A 22,208-nucleotide genomic window follows, 5' to 3' on the forward strand; every position below is an offset into this window, starting at 1 on the left:
GCAGGCTGTGCCCAGGTGGCCCAGAAGGCCAATGGCATCCTGGCCTGTGTCAGAAATGTGTGGACAGTAGGACCAGAACAGTGACTGTCCTGCTGTACTGGGCACTGGTGAGGCCACACCTCGAGTGCTGGGTTCAGTTTTGGACCCCTCAGTTTAGGAAGGGCATTGAGGTGCTTGAGTGTGTTCAGAGAAGGGCAATGGAGTTGGGGAAGGGTCTGGAGCACAAGTCCTGTGAAGAAAGGCTGAAACCTGGAGAAAATGAGTCTCAGCACAGGCCTTATCACTCTCTACAACTCCCTGAAAGGAGACTGTAGCCAGGAGTCAGCCTAGTCTCCCAGACAGCCAATGACAGAATGAGAGGACATAGTCTCAAGCTGCACCTGGGGAGGTTTTTCAAAAAAGAGTGACTAGATATTGCAATGGGCTGTCCAGGGACTTAGTGAAGTCACTTGAAGGTGTTAAAGGAAAGGCTGGATATGGCACTTAGTGCCATAGTCTAGTTGCTGTGGTGTTTAGTCCTAGGTTGGGCTCAGTTATCTCAGAGCTATTTTCCAACCAAATTAATTCTGTGATTCTGTCTGTGTCTTGTCTGTCTTTTGCTTACTCTTTTCCCTCTGTTAATCTCTCCAGTTTCTAGAAGTGTCTCTCTTCTAGCAGAATCTTGTATTTGCCCAAGGGAGGAATGATCTCCTTTGTCAGGAGGATCCCTGTCACACGTTCATTTTCCTCTTTAAAATACCATGTGGCAAACACAGTACAACAGAAGATATTACAATACTTTATATTTGTACAAATATCCATTCACTTGGATTTAGATTCATATTTTCTCATAGCAAAAATAGGGTTAAGCTAAATGTTCTTAAATATCTTTGTATCATTGTCATGAAATATCTATGAGAAATAATAGAAAAGATTTTCCAGTGACATTCCTTCTAAAAACCCCAAATAATTCTATGTCCTCTACTCTCCAGCTCAAAGCAGAGTTTTTTTTTCAAGAAAATCACTGGATCTGTGATTATAGAGTCACAACTGTGGGATAAGGAGGCTAAGCTAAAGAAGCTGGATCTATGAAAATTTTGCTGTGATTAAGGGTTACAGCTCTTGTTGTTGCTCACACTGCAGTTTCTCTGAATCTTACATAGAGGGAGAGCGCAGGGAACAGATGAGCCTGCTATGGTTTTAAGCCTAGGTGGACATGAAACACCATATTTTACTTCTTCCTGTCTTTCTCCTCCATCCCAGTTGAATGGGGAGGAGAATCCAAGTGAAACTTACATATTGAGATAAAAAGTACTTACTGTTTGAAAAGAAAATGAAATAATAGTTGAAAGTAATCATAATGTTAATAATTAGAATAATGAAAATTATATTTCTTTCTTTAAAGTGGTGCACAGTGCAATTTGTCTATCCAGTTTGTCTGGCTGATGCCAAACACCCCTTCCTGAACCCAGATTGACTGCACTTACCGTTTTATATACTGCACATGAAGTTCTGTGGTGTGGAAATATCCTTTTGGTCAGTTCGGGTCACCTGTCCCAGCAATGTTTCCTTCCAGTTTATTTTGTCTACCTTTTCACTGACAGAGCATGAGACAAGGAAGAAAAAGTCCTTGACTTAGGGTAAATATGACTAGCAAAACCCCAAAACATTAGTGTCTTATCAGTACCATTCTCATTCCAATCCAAAACATAGCACTTGTACCATCTACTGAAAAGAAATTAACTGAAACCAGGGCAGAGCCATTGTTAACATTACTGGGATAAGAAACTCCATCAAAAATGTGCTTTGGTACCAGGCCCTTTGCCATGAGTCATGGGCACTTTGTGCCATGGTTTGTCTCTCACTGAATGTCTGACAGTCTGGTGCACTGACCCTTAACGCAGTCAGAAAAATGTACTGGGTGCTGCTTTGGGTCTCACCCAGTTGAATGACTGCCTCAGTGTTGGCACACATCCCAGGAACAGATCCCTGGCTTACTAGCTGTTCCCTAAAATGGAAATCTGCTTTCTTTAAACCAAGGACCAGTAACAAGAATATTTTAGCTTGAGTGAGCTAATTTCCATCCAAGCATTTGGATTAAATCTTATGTCTCATGTCTCCTTTACTATATCACTTCAAAAGTGCTGAATTCAGCCGTGAGCAACATTCGTATCACCAGACTTTTACAGGCAGGAATAGGTAAGAAAATAGCTAAGAATTGCCACAAAACCATTCAGGGATTTTCATTTAACTCAAAGACATACTAAGAAGAAGAGGTTTGGATGACAAATCTATGAGGAATTACCATCCTCTAATGCCTGGTTTTATATTCTGCATGGACAAAAAGTGTCTCCCTGCATGGATCTCTCTCTGCAGCTTCTTTTTCCTATTATCCAAGTTTTCCACCTCCTCTCTCCTCAGTTCACTGGCACATCATCTAGGATTTCAAAGCTATTCCAAACTGCTGTTGCTAGACCTCAGTACAGAATGATGGTTGACTGTCTGTATGCAAAGTCAAGTGCTTAATGAACCACTCAGCTGAAGTTGGGGGGCAGGAAGCCTGCAGTTTTCACCACTGATTTCTCACCATTTGGGCTCTGTCCTTTTCTGCATAGTAAATTAAACCATCCTGAGCTACTGCTACTGCTTCTGTAGTAGCAGAATAAATATGGATAGTAGTAGTAGCAGTGTGTAGCAGCAGGATAAATGTTTCTAATCAACCAGAGCTACTTCAATTATGTTGACACAGTGCCACAATACAGGCATTCTTATACATATATATATATACACACACATATGCATACACATGCATATACATATATATACATATATACACACATATTTATATAGGGAAAAATCTACTGAATAAGTTAATAAAGTACAAAGTTTGACCTTTTTGTATCCTGTGCTTGTGCTTTATTTTCTAAATTTTTCCTGTGTTTCCAAAGAAACACAGGTAGTCTGATGTGCTACCAACTTCTAAGGATTATTTAAAAATATTTCACTTCTAAATGGGATGGCTTTAATTACTTTTCACTTTTCACTTATACATCATTACCAAGATAAGTTTTCAGTAAGGAGAAATTGTTGGGGACAGTGGCAGGTGGTTGAATGTCTTTCATGTATTGGCAAATATTTCTTGCAGCACATCAGAATCAGGCATAATCACTGTACTGTGCTTTTGAAAACTATAATAAAGAAAGACAAATTCTGACTGCTTTAACTGGTGAAAGTTTGAAACATGAGTAGAGAAGAATAGTTGTTATAGTAAAATTTCCAATCATTATGGGATGGTTAATGTCTGACAAATCATGGTATTATGCTGTCATGGTAAAGAGTTAAAAAGATGGTTGTTATGGGTGAAAGTTGCCCTCCCTAATGCCTGTGAGGCCTGGTCCTTCAAATGGATTCAGATGAAGGGATTTTTTGTGCCCCAAAAAAACTCCAGGAACTTTTCTGGAGCCTCTGTAGTATTATGACAGGAGTATCAAATAACATCTGCAGGATGAAGGCTTACATCCCTGTCATTGATAGCTTTTAAAAGCTTCATATTTTCTTTGTAGTTGTACAAGTAACTAGTAATTTCATCCCTCCTACTTTGTCATCTTTAATCATTAAAATACAACCTACTACTACTAAACCAAATCGTTCTCAATTTATCTGTTTTCCATCAAATTCGAAAAACTTTAATCTGATATGCCAGAATAAGTTGAGAAATGCTAAGGTAAGCAAAAGTGAGATCAATACCAGCCGCTAATTCTGACTACCCCATTGATACTGACAAACGGAGTCCATATAGAAACCTCCTTGTATTTGATCTTTCTAAAATAGAGGTAGAAAAAAAATAGTAGGATTTTTGTTTGGCCGGCTGGGTGTTTTTTTGGGTTGGTTTTTTTGTCTTTTTAATTTCACCACAGGGCTGTTCTACAACCACTCAATTTTGTCTCAGATTTTAGTTCCATGAAGTAAGTTTTAGTGTATTTAGTGCAATAAGTTGTACTTGGAAAGGCAAACTCTTGTCTCCCCAATGTAAAAGCCACAGTAAACAACGGCGTATCTCACTGACCTGTACTAAGATGCACATGATTAAAAGGAATGCAGCTTTAGCAGACTGATTTGTGTTATTAGCATAACATTTAATTGCCAGTATGGAAAACATAGTTTGCAGATGTTATTCTTCTTCCCAAAGGACAGGACTATGAACAGGAGCTTCATTTATGTTTGACAGTTTGCACATGGAAGTGTCTTCTTTTTCAGCTAGATTTGTAGTAAATCCTTGGTTTAGACAATGAATAGGTAAAGTAAGATTAGAGTGTCTGCCTTAAAACATAGTACTAACGAAACATTTTCTGGCATTGGAGAAACTGTAAAAAGTCTTAAATAGTAAAAAGCCAAAAACATAGCCTCAACAATATATTGTAGTTTCAAAGTCATTGATAATGATTCATACACATGAGGAGCAAGCCTAGATTTAAACAGGAGCAAGATACTTAACTGAAATCAGACACATAACTCCTTATGTAATTTTAAAATTGCAGTGTTAGCAAGAACCATGCTCTAAGAGATTTCAAGCAGGTTTCTGTCAGCTTAGTTTCCTGGTCAAACGCTGAAGGCTGCAAATCTTCTGAGATTTGTGGAATGAGCTACCTGGGAACTACAGAGCTTCCAGTTCCTTAAAAGTCTCAACTGTGTTAATGTAGTGCTTATATTGGGTCTCTGCTGTTTCTTCTTTGGTAACTGCATTTCTTTAGTATTAACTGTCACTCTAGGAAGAAAAAAAGAAAATACAAAACCAAAGAAAAAGGTAAAAAAAACCTAGATATAAAATTGTTCAGAGAAATTTCCAGAGGATCATATAGTGAGAGCACTGAAACACAATAAGCTGTGTTCTAAAACAGCAGCAGATGACCTTTTGGATTCTCATTATAGAAAAGCATTGTTTAGACATTTTTATTTTCCCCTTTTTCCAACTGTTTAGCTCTACAATAACAGCAGCAGAGAAGGCAACAAGGAGATTGTTTTTCTGCTTTATTATGCAATAGGTCTGGTTTATTGACAAGTCTGTTGTTGCACACACTGACTCAGACTGAATCTTCCAAAGATTCAGTTCTTTGCTGTTCCAAAACAACATCTTGGCATTTCTTCATCTTTTGTTTGTGCAGGGCTGGATTTTCCCCAATGTGTTCTATCGTTAGTATTTACTCTGTGGGTACCTCCATTAATGAGTATGGTGCTACTTATAATAAATTTTGACATGTCAGTAAAGATGATAGGATTAAATTTCTAGCAGTAAATCCTATGGATGTAGATTTGGCTTTCAAAAAACGGCTGGGACAGTCTGTCCAAACATAAACAAGAATGGGCAAGCCTTGACTTAAGTTCTGGCAATTCTAATTCTGCTGTTTCTGAGCTCACATTTCTTAACCAAAACAGTCTAACTGCATTTTCATTTTTCCCCTTCTTCTCCTCTTTCCCTCATTATTTTTCCTCTTTGTTTTGCTGCATAGACAAAAGAAATGAAAAAGAAACTAAATAATGCCAAAGAGTTGATGCCACATTTTCAATCTATAAAATCTGGGAGAACCATTATTAAAAATTTTGCATTTCACTTGAAACATATGTGCAAAATTTAAGGAAAATCATTTTTTTCTGAGTTAAGAATTATATATGAAATAAAACATATTGACCTATCTCTGAGTTAATCTGTATGAGACATAAACAAATTTTAATCAAATACAAATGCAGCTTTCATTTTTCCTCATACCAAACAACCTCCACAATTTTATGGGCAGTAAGAGATTTCTTGCGTTGTTCATTTTCCCATCACCCTGGTGAGGTGACTGAGGCAGAGTGCAGCACTGAATCCAAACAGCCAGTCTAATTGTGTTCAGCTTGGGGCAGTAGTATTTGATTTCAGGCATTTCAAAATGTGTTTGTACAAGGATGTGACTTGTTTCGCAGCTGCATGGGATTCTTTGGGGCAGCTATTATGAGTCCTCTGAGATTTGCTTAACTTGACCCATGAGCAGATGGTGTTCAGTGTTCCAGAGAAAATCCCCATTTGCTTTTGAGGAAAACTGATTAAACAAAAGCAAAAGTAACATCATGCTGGAGTTTTTTAGATGCAGCTGCTGGGAAAGCACCCACCTTTTCATTTTCTATTTCAAAGTAATTCCTTAGGTATATACAATCTTTCTCAATGAATTGTTTAGCTGAAATTATAGAGTGATTTTTTTCCCTCTGATTTGAGTTCTTACACACTCTCTCTCTTAGGTAAATAGGGCAAATTGAACCAGAAATTTTCAACATCTTCACACTAAAATTTGTATGATTCTTACCATGGAGGAAGATGGATAACATGGGAAACAGATGGTAGAACATCATGGCTATGTGTTTATGAGAAACTTGCACATCATACAGAGATTTCTTCACATAGATTTCTTGTGAAGCTACACAGAAGTGAACTTGTAGCTCCAGCTGCACAGGTGTTCTGGGGCAGAGGCTGAGTTTGCACAGGGGGTGTTTCCCATCTCTGCACACACAGCTGCAAGCAGCAGCTTAGCTCCAGTTTCTAGTCCAGTGCAGCACAACAATGTGGCTAACAAAGTACAGCTTTGGAAAATGCCCTTAAAAAAGAGCTGGTGGGTCCAGGAACACACAAACTGTAACAAGTGGGGTGTAGCCTCTGCATTCTGCAGGCTCACAAATTTAAATATTTGAGGCTGGTTATGAGCAAGCAAACTGGTACTTCCTCCATAGCAGAAACACCGCAAGTTTCCGCCCTGTGCTGTGTCCTGAACACACTGTACTGAGAGATATGTCTGTTTGCAAAGCAGGGGGGGAAAAGGCACTATGAAAACCCTTAACATACATAACTCTACATATTGAAAAAACCTCTGGTAACATCCAGAGGTGGAGGTTCTGTAGCTGCATTTTTTGATGGTAAGAATTGAGACAAGGTTTTAAAAAGCCCTTGCTAATATCAGGAAGGGGTGGCTGTAATTCACTTATCATCAAGAACATTTATTTGTATTAGTGTTCTTTGCTTATTAGTAACAGCAACAACATGAGCTTACAGTAGAAGTTCAGTGAACGCTGTATTGTTTAGGTTGAAAAGAACACAACTCTGAGAAATCCTTTAAAATGCTTGGTACATTTTGTTCAATTTCTAATTTCTTTTACCTGACTTTTTCATAGCTTTCCTAAATGTCTTGTCTGGCTGGTAGAAAACCTACTTATTTTTAGCAAATTCACTGTCTAAATTGCAAAAAAGATTTTTTTTTTCAGGACTAGAAGCAACAGGAAATGACATTTAAATAGCTTCAGATACATATAATGCAGAGGCAAGTGTAATGTTTGCAAATTTTTTCTCTGTCACCTTAAATTTCAGAGTTGCTTTACACATAGTAGGTCATTCCTGGGAATGACGGAACCCACAAATATTAGAAAACTTTTCTTTTTCATAAAACGTAGCTCCACCACAGTACCAAGTTGTTTTTTTCCCCTAAACTTCTGTAATCATCATGAACCTCCTAATTCCAGTGGAGTCAGATTTTAGAATCCAATTCCTTGTGTTTTGGACACACTTCTCACAGCTGCCTAGAATTTTATGGAAAGAGATCAGGAAACTATTTCTCAGAAGAGCACGTACATATTTAAATAGCATTTAAAAATCTTAAATTGTCTCACTAGAAATTTCCAGTGTGTAACAAATACATTTCTAAGATTTTTTTTCTAAATAATCTGGGATTTGAACTAATTTATAGTACTGTACTGCAACTCCAATTAGGAAAATCAGACTGTGGTTTAAGATTTGATACAGTCCATATAATTTGACAAACATGGGATAAAAATCCTGTTTTTTTGCAAATAATTAAAAAAAAAAAAAAAGGATGTGTCAGGGATTTTCCAAGAAATGTAACAAAGCCTGTGGCAACCATATTCTGTCGAGGCAGTGTCGGTGTGTCAGGCCTCTTTGAAAGCTCCCACAACATGTTTGATTCAGTCATAAACCTGCGCTGCTTTCACCTCCCTATCACACCATTTTTTGGAGCTACCTCATGCAAATATAAATCAGGTAGCTTACTGCTATTATTATTAGCTACTGTCTTGTTGCTGAGTATACAAAAAAAGAAATCTATTTCCTGAGAGGAACCTCTTGCTGAAAGAAACCCTTGCATATTGGAATGTAATCAAAATATAAGCCCAGAACACATTCAGTTCCATTGCTTGAACAACTTCTCTAGCCTGCCAAGCGTAATTTAGAGTATTGTGATGCAGCTGTAGTTTTTGCTGACCAATGCAAAATCATTCTTCCCGTCTTAGTCCTGTAGAAAAGTCATCCCAGTCAGAAGTTCTAGCTAAGTGCACTCATACTGAAGCACTGAGTCATGGAAGAGGGCATATTTTGTCTTCCTGAGTCACAACACCACTGTGCTTGCCTTACAGTGTTTAATTTACTCAAGATGTCACTTTTTCTTCTAAAACTTGGCAAGGTTATTCCTAATTTAATAACTTAGGTTGTTCTGAATAATGAGACGTGAGAAATGCGGAATGCATCTGACCATTAGTGCTCAGCTTCAGTTACATGGCCTTTTAGTCATATTTTGATCAAGGTATCCATAGCCTTCCTTTTAATGCATGTCATTATGTAAATGCAGTACGTTATATTATTATGACTTTTTCTATAGTAGCTGGAGTTTTCTGGCTGGGGGTGAGCAAGGTCTTAGGAGGGAACATGGCCAGGACAGCTGACCCAAGCTGACCCAAGGGATACTCCATGATGTATCCTGTCTGCTCAGGTGTAAAACTTAAGATAAAGGAGGAGGAAGGGAACACGTTTGTTGTTATGATGTTTGTCTTATGGAGCAAAGGCTACACATACTCAAGTCCTGCTTCCTGGGAAGTGATTGGACATCACCTGCTGATGGGAAATGGACCACAAGTCTTTTCTTTTCCTTTTTCTTCCACATGCAACCTTGTTCTTTGCTTTATTACACTGTATTTATCTGACCCATGAGGATTTTTTCGTCTTATTTGCTGTCCCACCCTTCCTCTCTTGGTTTGCTGAGAAGGGGAGCAATAGAGCAGCTTGGAGAGCACCTGACATCCTGCCAAAGGGAGTCCACCAGAAAGCTCCAAGGCCTGGAGCAGGGTTTGAGTAGCATTGACAGACTGTAGAGGATAGGAGGAGTCAAATCTTATCTAGAATCATCCATAATGACCTCTTAGAGCCTCTGCCTTGGCATTGTTTTAGAAGTATCGAATTGGAGTGATGCAAAACAGACCTAGGAATTTTGGATGGGAAGAGGATCCATTCTTGATCAAAGATTCTTAGATCTATTCTAGTGGGTGTCCCCCACCAAGTCAGATTCTTGTCTTTCCTTTCCAATTCCCTAAGTAGACACTCTGTGACAACTTGGACCAACATTTCAATGCAAAATGTCTTAAGCTATACTTTCATGCAAATGCATCCATAGAAACAGAAAGACCTGACCAAGTACTTTCCTGGTAGCTGTAATACCTTTATTGCACTTTTTGACCTTGCACTCACATTTTCAAAAGCCTTGTAAAAATTATTTTACATCACTAAGTTTTCTTTCTGTGATGTAAATTGGAAATTTTAACCTCTTTAGCCTATGCTTAATGTATGATAAGTATAAATTACAGAATGATTACTCAATGCTACCATTTGCACGATGTTATTACTCAAAGCACATCTGAAACAAAAGGTTGCTTTCTGAAGGCTTGGGGCAGGGAAAAGTAATGCTTTGGATGCCCCTGTGGCTATTGCATTGGAACACAATCTGCCCTTTTCAAAAGAAACTACAAAAATAAATCTTTGCTGATGAGTTGTTTTAGAATTCTTGTGTCTTATGCCAATCTTTAGAGAGAGATTGTCTAACCAGCATCAGGATGCAAGACATACTAGCAGTGACAATAACGTTTTTGGTAAATGCTATTTTGGGTACTTGTTAAAATAAATACTGCATCGTTAGACTAGAGCTGTGCGTGTGGTTTTCATCCTTGGACATTGGAAGGATTACTCTTCTATTTTGTAGCTTGGATTGTGCAATATTTTAGTTGATAGCAGCTATAAATAGCAAAAAAGTATATTAAGAAAGCTAGAACTGGAACTAGACAAATTCTCTGCAGGTCCATATCTTGTCCATCCAATGTCTGTGCATAGCTTGCAGTTATTGGTAATGAAGAGAAGGAAAAGGAAGGGCAAAGGGGAGAAAGGAAAGGAGAAAAGGAAAGGAGAGAAGAAAAGGAGCAAAATTGAGAAAATATCTACAGTGGGAAAGAAGAAAGCTCAGCTGATCTTCATTCTAGGCTTAATTCTCTATTGCCTAGGAAATGTTTAACAAGTCTACCAGAAAAGAAAGCTTAGAACTGAACCTCAGAGGTTACATTGGAAAAAATGCTTTACCTAGAGAAACAAGATCTGTCAGACATTTTTCATTGTAAGGCATGTGATTTAAGTATTTATTTTGTGGGGTTTTTTCCTTCAAGCATTAGCTCTTGGGCTTAAAAATATGTTTCTAATTTTTGTTTGGTTACCCTTCTAAGGTGCCCAATCCCGATCATTTTCAGTTTGCTAATTACAGCTAATCCCTCCTGTGACTACTCTGATAGCCATCTGCCAATACTGATATAGTTTAAGCTCTCCAGCTTGTGTTTTCCAGCAAGCAAAATATATTACAACATGGGGTATTCTAATTTTGCTTTTTGTCTAGTTGTAGATTGCCAGTTCCCTGGCTACTTATAGTTTTCCAGTAATTATCCTTTCCTATTAGCAAAAACACCACAAACTTAACAAACCAAAACATATCAGAAATATTTTTTCCCATGTGTTCAGAGCAGAACATATGTATAAGACCTCTGGTGGCTTTCATAGCTCTAGTGTGAACATTTTTCATTCAATTTTTGATCTTGAATTTTGCCAAAAGCAGACTGTTCTGGTTTTGACTGGTGCAGATGTAATTTTCTTCATAGCAGCTAGTACACAGCACTGTGTGTTTTGATGATTTTTCTGTTGCTGCATAGTCCTCACCCTAAGTCCAGGTCTTTGCAGTGTTTCATTTAATGCCCTTGAGGAGCTGCACAGAAAGCGGTGAGAGAGCATGGCCAGGACATGTAACAACAACTGGCCAAAGGGATATTCCACGCTATAGAACATCATATCCAGTATATAAACATGGAGAATCACCTGGAAGGATAATTGGTCAGGAATGGGCTGGGCATCAGTCAGTGGTGATGTGTGCTTGTATACTGTATTCCTTGTTTCTTCCAGGTGTGGTTACTATCTCTCATTCTTATTATTATTGTCAATATTTCAATTATTAAATTTATTATTATCATCATCATTGTTGTTATCATAATATTCAGTATTACTATATTATTTTATTTCCATTATTAAATAGTTCTTAACTCAACCCACAAGGTTCACATTTAATTTCCAATTCTCTCCACTGAGAGGGCAGGTGGGGAGAGTGAGCAACTGATCCTTACCTGCTAACTAGGATTAAACCACAACACAGGCTCAGCATGCCACTGTGAGGTATTTGTAAGACTGATTAGAGCAGAATATTTACCTCATGTGTGTTGCAGAGTAGACAATTTTTTGTAGATCCAAGTATGACTTTTGCTTCTTTGGAAGAGTGTAAAATTACAACTCCTGTCATTGTTAATGTGGTCCATAGCAATTTCCAGATTCTATTCTGCAAAAATAAAACTAGCTAGTGAGTTCACTAGGTATGCAGTTTGTTTTACATTACTTTCCGTGTATTGCCTGCTTTGTAATTTAAGTAGTGTAAGAGGTCTCAAGTCCATTTATAAAACAAACCTGTAAACTTGTGAAATTATGAAATCAATTTTGCCTGATGTAGTCTGTTGTCCAAAAAAATCTTGATAATGAGATGAAAACTTTAGCATGTCTCCTATTTTTTTTTGGTTTCTGACTTTAGTGAAATATTAATGTATAACTAGCAATCTCAAATTCTGCACTGTATTCCAAGACATATTGAAAAAGATTGCCAGTGGTTCTCTGTTTTCAGAATTCTTAGATGAAATGTTTTAAGGAATAACTACTTTAAAGTGACCTTCAAATATTTTTCAACATTTGCCTTGATGAAACATATAGTTTTTATTTGTGTAGTAAAGCTCATAAAAGCCTCCAAATAAATGCTAGATCACCTTTCATTCTCCAAGGTACCCATAAAGCATATCAAATTGGGCCACACTCTTTAATTCAGTTTCACTCAATTTGAAAAAATGTGAAGTCTTCTTCCAGGGTGTTGCGTGAACTGTTGTTAATGTGTACAGAAGACTGTGTGAAGCTGACTGATGAGTACAAGTCTAAATTCGTGTGCTTTCAGCAATATGAATATTTTTTATAATGTAGAAATCTCTAGAATCTTGCCTACTGTAGAAACAGAAATTTCTTTCATGTGGCTTGAATTTCCTCAAAAACTAATGACTACCATCTCAAATGATACCTGTGATAAACTTAGCATACCCTTTCCTTATGGTTTTCTCCACATCACTTCATAGATGCATAAGCTTTTCTCTTAAAAAAACAACCAGCAAAAACCACAAAAAACTCAAGCAAACAGAAAAACTCCAAACAAACAAAAATCCCCAAACAACACAAAATAAAACACACACACACACACACACCAAAAAAAAAAAAAAAAAGCCCCACACCAAAACCCCCCCCTGCAACAAAAATGTCCATGTTTCATTCCCTGTCAGGGGAATGGAAAAATAAAAAGAGAATTAGAATAGTTATTAGGAAGAAATTATTTTTTGTGAGGATGTTAAGAGACTGAAACACATTCTGGAACACATTGCCCAGAGAAGCTGTGGATGCTCCATCCCTGGAAATGTTCAAGACCAGGTTGTATGCAAATTGGAGCAACCAGATCTAGTGGAAGGTGTCCCTCCCCATGGCAGAGCAGTTGGAACAAGATGAGCTTTAAGATCGCTTCCAATGCAAACCATTCTAAGATTCTGTGAATCTGTTGTTATATTGTTGTTTAATATTTTTATGAAAAAGGATAAATGGTACAACATAAAAGAAAGAAGAGTGGAACTCCATCATCTATCTGATCAGGTTGATTCATCAGGTTAAATAGGCTTTGACACTGCAAGAGCCAATATGTTTATCTCCTTGTAAGGTTTGTCCACCACTGACTTGGTCTCAAACAGTTGCTAAACCCATTGTTTTCCTGGGTGCCATTTTAAAGTAAATGAATATTATTCTTATTTTCCTGTAAAATGATTTGCTGTAAAGGTTAATGTCTCAGAACACCAGACGTTTGATAGATAAGGACACTTGTAATTTTTTGCCACATTTAGCCTTTTATAGTTTCAAGATACAGTCAAAAGAGATTGTCTGTGAAATTCAATTCAAGGCAATGCAATAATGGAATTAAACCATTCTTATTGCATTGAGCAAATTAAAAATTTTACAATTGTAAATCTTTTTTGCTCAGAAGGGGACAAAAAATGTCAGTCCTTCAATTTTTAAACAATTGTTATTTTCTTAGCAATGTAGTTTGCTATTTTTTTAATTTTCCATTTTTAATATTAATTATGTAATTGTGCTAACAGTAGTTCCAGTATACATGTTATCAATTGTTTCTTGTGTTTCCTTTAAAAGTATTAGGGAAAATAAAGAGAAAGAATGGCCTTCTCGTATCATATGTAGCTGAAATACCTCTCCAGATTTTAGGAATTGTGATGTTTTAAGAGATCACAGAAGACTTTACAAAAACAAGTGAAATGTCAAATAACATGCTTCATCCCCTTTAGAAGAAACTGCTTTAATAGATTTGAGGTGGAAAAAAGGAAAATCAAGGTAAAATACTGATTCTGGCTGGCCAATAAGTGAGGTAATTTTTATCAATTTATAGATTTAAATGTATATGATTTTCTAAAGTTACATCTTTTCCAAGGGGGAAGATGTGTCTTAATTTCCCCTAATCTTTCTGTGTTTGTTGTATTTGAAAGTAGCAATTTTAATTAAATGAACACCTGCAGTAGTCATCAATGAGAACACTATTTTATATACTAAAGCTATTTCTCATCATTTTAGGCCTGAAAAAAACAACATATGAATTAAATATCTTATAGATTTGTATTGCAGGAAAAATAGCTGCTTAGTTTCAATATTATGTTTTTTCCAGTTGTAAAATGATTAACAAGTAATTACATACTAGTAAAGAATTATACCTTGGAGGAGAAGCATACTACAGACAATTCTTCCTAAATTTATTTTTAGCCTCTTTCATGGAAGAGACCTTTCATGGATACAGACATACAAAGAGCTTTTGAAAATATGCTTTATGTTCTGTTCTGTTATGTTAGAAACATTTGAGATGGAAATAAAGTACTGTTTAAAGTATATCATGCATGAAATAAGAGACTGGGAGGATACAAGGTGAAGTCTTGAAGACAATGAAATTGAATAAGTTTAGATAGGAGTAGTGCAAGAGAAACCAACCAATGTCAAAGTGTTATGATCTGATTATAAGATACTTCTGGCCAAATCAAGGTGTTAATGAGACCACATGCTGAAATCAGTAGTACAGATTAAATTTAACAGTAAATGTGAGGTAGAGAGATAGGAAAAAAGAGGAAAGTGGGAGGGATAAGGGAGGAAAGAAATAGAGTGAGAGATTAAGCAGAAGTTGAAAAGATATCATATTCACCACATGGATTCCTGCATCACCCCACTGGTCCTTCTACACACCCTGGTCTTCAGTGGTGGGGGTCTCCCTGTTGCTCACCTGGAGGTACCACTTTTATACAGTCTGAGTTTGGGGTATCCATGGGGCATAGATGCAGTTTTCTCAACTTTGGCTGACATGTGGATCCTTTCTCACAGTTTTCACCATGTGGTTGTTTTTTTTTTTTTTTTTTGTTCAGATAAGTGTTATGTCTCCACAGTCTGTACATCAGAATTTTGCCTGGTATGCTAATTCCAGATCTTCACCTTTGTTAGGCCTGGTGTTAATGTCTTCCTGTTTTGCCATCTGTGCTTATGTCAAATTCCATTGTTGTGGCTTATCTTATGGAGACAGTGTCCTGGGCTAGGTGACTGCATTCTTTGAGCCCTCACACCACCCCATGCCTCAAATACTGTCTTCCAGGGACTTTTCCACAGGGGTGTTTTCCACAGGGGTGGTGCATAGAAAAGACGAAGAGAAAAGACAGAAGCAACAGAAATAATAATGTCAGTAATAACAAAATGTACAACAGCTGTTCAAATAATGAAACATACAAATCCAATTGCAATCATCAACCCAATTCTCAATAGATACAACTCCCAGTATCTAAATCCCAGCTATTACAATATGGATCTTAGCGAGGTATTGGGGCTAATTTCCTGAAGCCAATCTTAGGGTTAGAGTGATTGAAAAAGTTCTGATGTCTGATTAGCCATTTCTGTGGCTCAGCCTTTTCAATTGATGATATTGTGAATGGCAATAGTGCATTCAGTTTCTGTGAGATTTAACATTTCATATACCCCTTGTTCTTTTAATATAACATATCTAATGCCAACTGACTTTGTAAAGCCATTTTTGACACTTGTTAGAATTGTAAGTTAATATCTGGTCATATCTGGTCCATTACTGAAGGCATGTACCTGCCACATAACATTCCCTAGGACCCGCTCGTGCTGTGGAAAAACTACCTTAAACCAAAAACCTATCTTTTGTCCCACTATATCTGGGGCACATATACTACTGATCCATTCTTAGCTTTGTTCAGGAGAATTAAATTCCTGTCATGTCCTTCCTGCTGATGAATAGTGAAATACACAATTTGAGCAGATGGATGAGATTACTATCTTGCACGTTAGACTAGCATGCGGAGTTAGGGTCAGTCACTTTTCATCAGAAAATCCCCAGACGAATCCAAGTGATGTACCACAGTGGCTTGTCTTGCAAGTTCATCTGTCTATCAGCTACATTTGGGGCTTGAAATTAGCCACAGAATGACACAGCAAGTGTTGATGTTTAAATTCCCTACAGGGGTATCCCAAACAAACACACGTTACGTATTATGACAGGTATTTTCTAAGTCAGCCAAGACTCAAGGGGATGACCAGGTCTCGCAGCACAATTGATGATTACCTTTGCACACTGAAACAAGTGTAAATGGGTTTGTTCAGGATGTGTCTTCATGTATTTTTAAGGCTTCAAAATAGAGTTCTTTCTCAACCACATCAGCATATAGTTGGAGAAATTTTCTTAGTAATGACAGAATTACAGAATATTCTGACTTGGAAGGGACACACATTCCTGTCTCACTGGGTAATTCTACACACCATGAGAAATTAGGTCTTAGCACACAAAGTTTTCACACAAAATGTGAAAAGTTCTCATATTAAAAAAAAGACTCTTATATAAAAAGGTTTTCAGACAAACACATCTTCAAATTGAGCCTATACTCAGTTCTCCAGAGGATAGATTAAAGCTCTGTTGTGATTTAATTTTGACACATAACAAAAGTTGTTGATAGAGTCATAAGTGAAATTAATTCCCTTTCAAATTTAGTTGTTTTTTTCTCTTTTTTTTTTGTTGTTATTGCTTTTTAATTTTATTTTCAGTGGCAAAATTGCTCTCATTACATTCCTTTGCAATTACTATTGCAGGAAATTGCATCTACGAGTTGGAAGCATGTGTGGTCCACAGTGTACTGTAGTTACCATGTTGATTGGAATAGATAAAAGAGGTGAGGTGAGGTTAAAATAATCATGCTGGAAAACCTAACAGTAGATCTGTCATATTAATGTGAGAATACAAGTATTTTGAAAAACAGTTACAGGTCTTGATAGGCGGTAAAAGGCTATTCTGAATTTTATCCATGAGCTAATTTTAGTCCATGGCTGTCAATCAGTCTAATTTAGGAAGGGAGACTCAATTATTTCCTATGTCATTTTATCTTTTGTTTTGTTAGATTGTTTAGGTTACTTATTAATTCTTCTGATGTTTCTGAAAAATTATGCCAAGTCATGATAATAAAAGCCTTCCGGGGCAGAACTTGCAAGGTTAATACATGTTTGCAAGATTCCAATATGCATAAAGTCTTGAACCAACTCTCATGCTAAATTTGGTAGAATTTTCTAATTCTCAACTGGTAGAAATAAAAGAATACATGCATGAGATAAAAATAAAAGCTTTTCCCACTCCATTTATTTTTTTAGTAAAAAGACAAACTTGGCAAAAATCAAAGTAATAAAACATTCAGTGTTTTTCCTTATGTAATCTTACTAATAATTGATCTCCCAACGAGTTCCTGCCAATTAAAACACAAAAAAAAATCACAAAAATTGGTAAACTAAAAATACAAGCAATTATGGAGGCCAGTTAAATGTTACATCAGTTTTTGTTATCAGCTTTCTGTAAAAACGTACTTATCTCAAGTTCCTGTTGATGGCTTTTCTCATAGGAACAGTGTTTTGAGACATACAATTGCATTAGTTAACAGAGAAATTTATAGCAATCCAAACAAAATTAGACATCAACAAAGTCAATGATCAAAACAAAGTGGTCAGCGCAGAACCAAAGTTGAACCCTCCAGTCAGATAACCATAGTCAAGAAGGGCAGGACTTATGGCAGCTTGGGACAAAAGCTAAATAGCTGTCTTTCCAATGCTAGATGAGACCTAAGCCGGGATCAAAAATTCTCAAAAGAGTGAGGGGAAAAAAATACATTTTGATAAAAGGAAGTGTTACGAGGAAGTCATGGTATCTCTATGATAAAATGGGAACTGAAGAAGCTAAAAGTGCTGGTTTTCTGTTGGCTTTTTTTTTTTTGGTTGGTTGGTTGGTTGTTTTTTTGTCTCTCTTGCAGAAGGCAGTATTTCAGTGGATAGATTTTTTTTGATTGGTTGGTTGGTTGGTTGGTTGGTTGTTTAGTTGGTTTTTTTGCCATCACTCAAATTCAGAACAAACAAAACTAAATACTTAAAGAAATCTAGTGCCTTAAAAAAAAAAAGAAAAAAAGAATTTGCTGGAAAGCTAGGAAAGGAAATTACTGCAGGAAATAATGCTCTTCAGACAAATAAGGTTTATAATTATGTAGTTTTTTTAAGCTTCTACATCAGTCTTGCAGGGCCTTTTAAAGTAGAGTACTTGTGTTCTGAAACATCAGCTTAGCTCATATTTTGGGATATTTCCTATCCAGTGATAGGAATATGCAGTACACAGTATTCCATGAGGCAGGTGTGTCACAGTAATGGAATAATATCTGTGTACCCAGTATTAAGTACAATAATAATTGCAGCTGGTCCCTTTAATGTTATCCCATATGATATCTATAATAAAATATATCAGTCAACATATGTCATCACATGACTATATATGAATAAATATTACAGGATGATGTTGTCATTGACCTGCACACCATTGCTTGAAGAAAAAAATTCAAATTAAGCTTTGAATATTAATATGGCTTTGTGTATTTCTTTACATAACTTTCCAGTATATTTTTTAGAGCAAGTACCAAAGGTTATTTGTAAAAGTGATCCATCTTTGTAGGTTTTCATTTTTATACAGCTTTTTTAAACTGAATATAAAGCAGTGTTCACAATAAAGTTTCAAAAACTCTGGTAGACTTTTGGAGTGTGTATTATCTTTGAAATACAAAAAATCAAGTTGAAAAAAATACAGATTTGAGAACTTAAACATGATTTTATAGAGGATTATTCTTGTGCTAAGATACTTGCCTTCAGTGTAATCATTAAATGCAGCATAGGTTGTAGTGATATGATTTCATTTCTTAGTGCTAATTGTGCCAACTCAAGAACACATTTGGGAAAAAAAATAACTTTCATACCTAAGAAATAATAAAAATTAGAAAGATTAAATGGATGGGATGTTGTGTTCCATATCAACCATTTTGAGAGCAGGTCAAGGGGGATGTTCCTGGCCCTCTGCTTAGCACTCATGAAGTCACTCCTGGAGTGCTGGGTTCAGTTCTGGTCTTCTCAGTACAAAAGGGACATGGACAGACTGTACAAGGTCCAGTGAAGGCCACTAAGATGAGCAAAGGACTGAAGTATCTCTTCTATGAGGAAAGAAACAAACACTTTGAATTACAATGCAGAGTTCTTACTTTCCCTGATGCCTACTTATTCAGTTATCAGATGATATCTATAAGCTTGGTGTCTGACTGAGCTTCTACATTCTGCAGAGAGCCGTGAAAGGTATCTAGATTGTACTGGAAATTATTTTTGGGATTCACTGAGTATGCATGACTGCTGTTCTGAAAGATACAATGCAGGATGCAATCTTGACTTTATGGCAGTATATGAAAGCATACCCAAGCAAATCCAGAAGGTTTATCCAACCAGGTATGTCAGTGAAACATGTACCTAGGCCTCTCTCAGCATCAATGGTAAGCTTACTTACATGAGCTGATCTAAGAAACAGAAGGGCTGTAAGTTACACCCTCTTAATAGGGATGGCAGTGGTCACATAGTCTCTAGACATACTGACTCCCGCGCCGTCCCTTGGGCTGCTCTGTTGTGCGTCATCTGTAGAGTGGGTCAGTGGCTATAAAGCCCATACTGGTCTCCAGGGAGAGCACAGAAAACCGTGATCTCTCACACTCCTAGAGCTCTCTTTAACTATCATCTCCTTTTTGTTCAAGTCATCATTATATATGCTTTATTTGACTCTTTCAGGGATAACTAATATTCTTGACACATCTTTAAAAATAGTTATATCAAATAAATGAAAACATCAAGGAAAGACTGAACAACTGGGGGAAAAGAAAGGGGAAGGAAGTGAGCATTTGGTTTCTGTGAGCAAATGACTTTAGAAGGAATAGTTATGTTGTCTTTAGGACTTGTTCATTTATTTTAAAAATATATTTTTCAAAACCTAATTTGTGCTTTCAGGAGCTAAGTATAGAAAATTTCATAATGTCCTTTTAGAAATTGCTGACTAAGAATGATCACTTTAAATTAATATAGAAGCATGTAGTTTGTTAAAATACAATATTTTTCATTTCAAGTTTTTTTTTTTTCAAAATTGATTAAGCTAACTATAACATGCATACTGGAAGAGCAAAAGCTATACTTAAGTTATAATGATAAGACCCAACAGGACAGAAAGGAACTTATCAAGTTTACTCTGGGAACAGAGTTAAAGAATTTGTGGTTTGTAAAGCACATCCTTTTTCAAAACTATTCTACTTGTGGTCTTTCAAGGTGTCTCTTATGCTTATCAACAGCATTTTAAAGAATTCGTGGTTTGTAAAGTACATCCTTTTTCAAAAATATTCTACTTTTAGTCTTTCAAGGTGTCTCTTATGCTTATCAACAGCATTTTTTTTCCATTTTTTTCCATCAGGTGTTTCATTCCAAATGCCTATGCTGCTCTCTTCACTGCTGCTCTGGTGCCATTAATGTGCCTGGTGGTGGTTTTTGTGGTGTTCATCCACGCCTATCAGGTGACTCCTCAATGGAAGGCATATGATGATATTTTCAGAGGAAGAACAAATGCAGCAGGTATGATTTGTCGGCAAACAAGTTGTACTTTTGAATGGTAGGGACTGTTCTTTCCAGTTCAGAGAACCCCACCTGAAACCATGGTTCAGTAGATACCTACGCACTTACTTTAAGATTACGCCTGCTAATGTCCCTTTGATGTCTGTGAAAGTACTTTGATGATCAAAGCTATGTATGCAGATGCTTAACTGTCTGAGAGAGTTAAAAATATGTAAAACCTAGAACAAGAAATTAGTATCACTGGCTTTGTGACTAAGTTAAGCCTACCTAAATAGAAGACCAGAAATAAAGCACTGCCCTGCTTGGATCACTGTGTCCCCGTGCTAGATTTTGGCTCGAGGTACTGAACATCCTATCCCAGGGTGGACTGGGGCTGCTCAGGTGCAATGATTGCCCACTTGCAGAGCATGATCACATATGGATGCAGGCTGTACCTCCTGCTCAACCCCAGGTGATGGGCACAGCTTTGGTCATTGTGTTTTGCTTTATATGTTGTGGCTCTGAAGCCAAGCACACGTGCTCTGTGCCCTGGACTATTTGGAGTTAATTCCTCTGTTTTGATATTTCCTATGCTACTTGCAACTAAAACATGCTTGAAAGGAAAAATCTGTCTTGTGCAAAACAGGAAGTTTCAGTCGGCCTCCTCTATCAGAACAATTTCAACTACAATGTTCCCAAAATAAAGTTGTGGCAGTTTAGACCAATATTTAATAATGATAGGACACTCTGTGGGAAGCTTAGAATATTTCTATTCTCTTCACAGTATTTTGTAAAAAGAAAATGAGCTTTAAAACCTAATGCAAATAATCTTTTGATATTTGGGGTACAGAGATATATTCCTTTCTTGAGAAAATTATCATAAATATTAAGTATGTACAATCTGAACATTTCTGCAAATATTTATGTCCTTTTTAATGATGCAATGTTAGCGTGACTAAGATCTGTATGAATTCAGATGAGGTCTGATGATATCCAAGACCTTAGTTGCACTCTTTAATTTCTCTCTGATATAAATGCACAGAGGTGGCTCCTCTTGTCAATCTTTCAGTTAATTTATTTATAATGAAATTGTAATTGTGCACCTGCAAGGCAAACTGCTGTTTTGCTACCAAAGAGCTTTTGTAAGCACAAATGAAATACTGCATATGGTGACAGTGAGAGCAGGTTGGAGATGGGCTGTTTTAGAGAGAAAAACAAGTTGTGTCCTGCAATTTATGGTGGCTTAATTGTATAAGGGGACTCCATGTAGCTGCGTTTATGATTTAAGCTTCTAGAGAGAAAATATGGTGATTTCTTCCGTTTGCAACATTACCTATAACTACATAACACAGTACGAATCCAATCCACAGTTGATTGGATCTCTGCCTTTTTTGACTGAATATTTGTCTTCTGAAATTAAAGGTGTTGGTAGTATATTTACACAGTTTTTAATGTCTTCTGGGTATATTGTGCTGGAGGGAAAGGCAGTTTGCCGTGGTAAGGCCTAGTTTCACTTATAAATCTTGAATCTTGACATTCGCTCAGCTGAATCCATTTTCTTACAAAATTCCTGGGAGCTGCTTCTGCTCCTGTTATTGTAGCCACATAAATGGCTGCTTTGGGAAACGTTTTTCACATCAGTAAATTTGTCTGCAGTCAGTTTCATGATGATATTTTACTTTTGAAACATAGAAGAGGTCTTGGATTATACCTGCACCGA

At 36.8% G+C, this 22,208-nt stretch overlaps 1 protein-coding gene across 1 annotated transcript in view; it reads left to right on the plus strand.

Annotated features, from left to right (window-relative positions):
• Positions 1 to 22,208, plus strand: part of ADGRV1 (adhesion G protein-coupled receptor V1) — a 271,123-nt gene that overhangs the window by 206,171 nt on the left and 42,744 nt on the right. The window contains exon 87 of the mRNA XM_054283215.1: positions 20,352 to 20,509. Within this exon, the coding sequence (XP_054139190.1) occupies positions 20,352 to 20,509 (158 nt within the window). The remainder of the gene's footprint in view (positions 1 to 20,351; positions 20,510 to 22,208) is intronic.

This window comes from Melozone crissalis, unplaced genomic scaffold (assembly GCF_028551555.1).
Source record: "Melozone crissalis strain CALT ecotype California unplaced genomic scaffold, PUWL_Pcris_2 ptg000036l_1, whole genome shotgun sequence".
In the NCBI taxonomy this organism is placed as follows: Eukaryota; Metazoa; Chordata; class Aves; order Passeriformes; family Passerellidae; genus Melozone; species Melozone crissalis.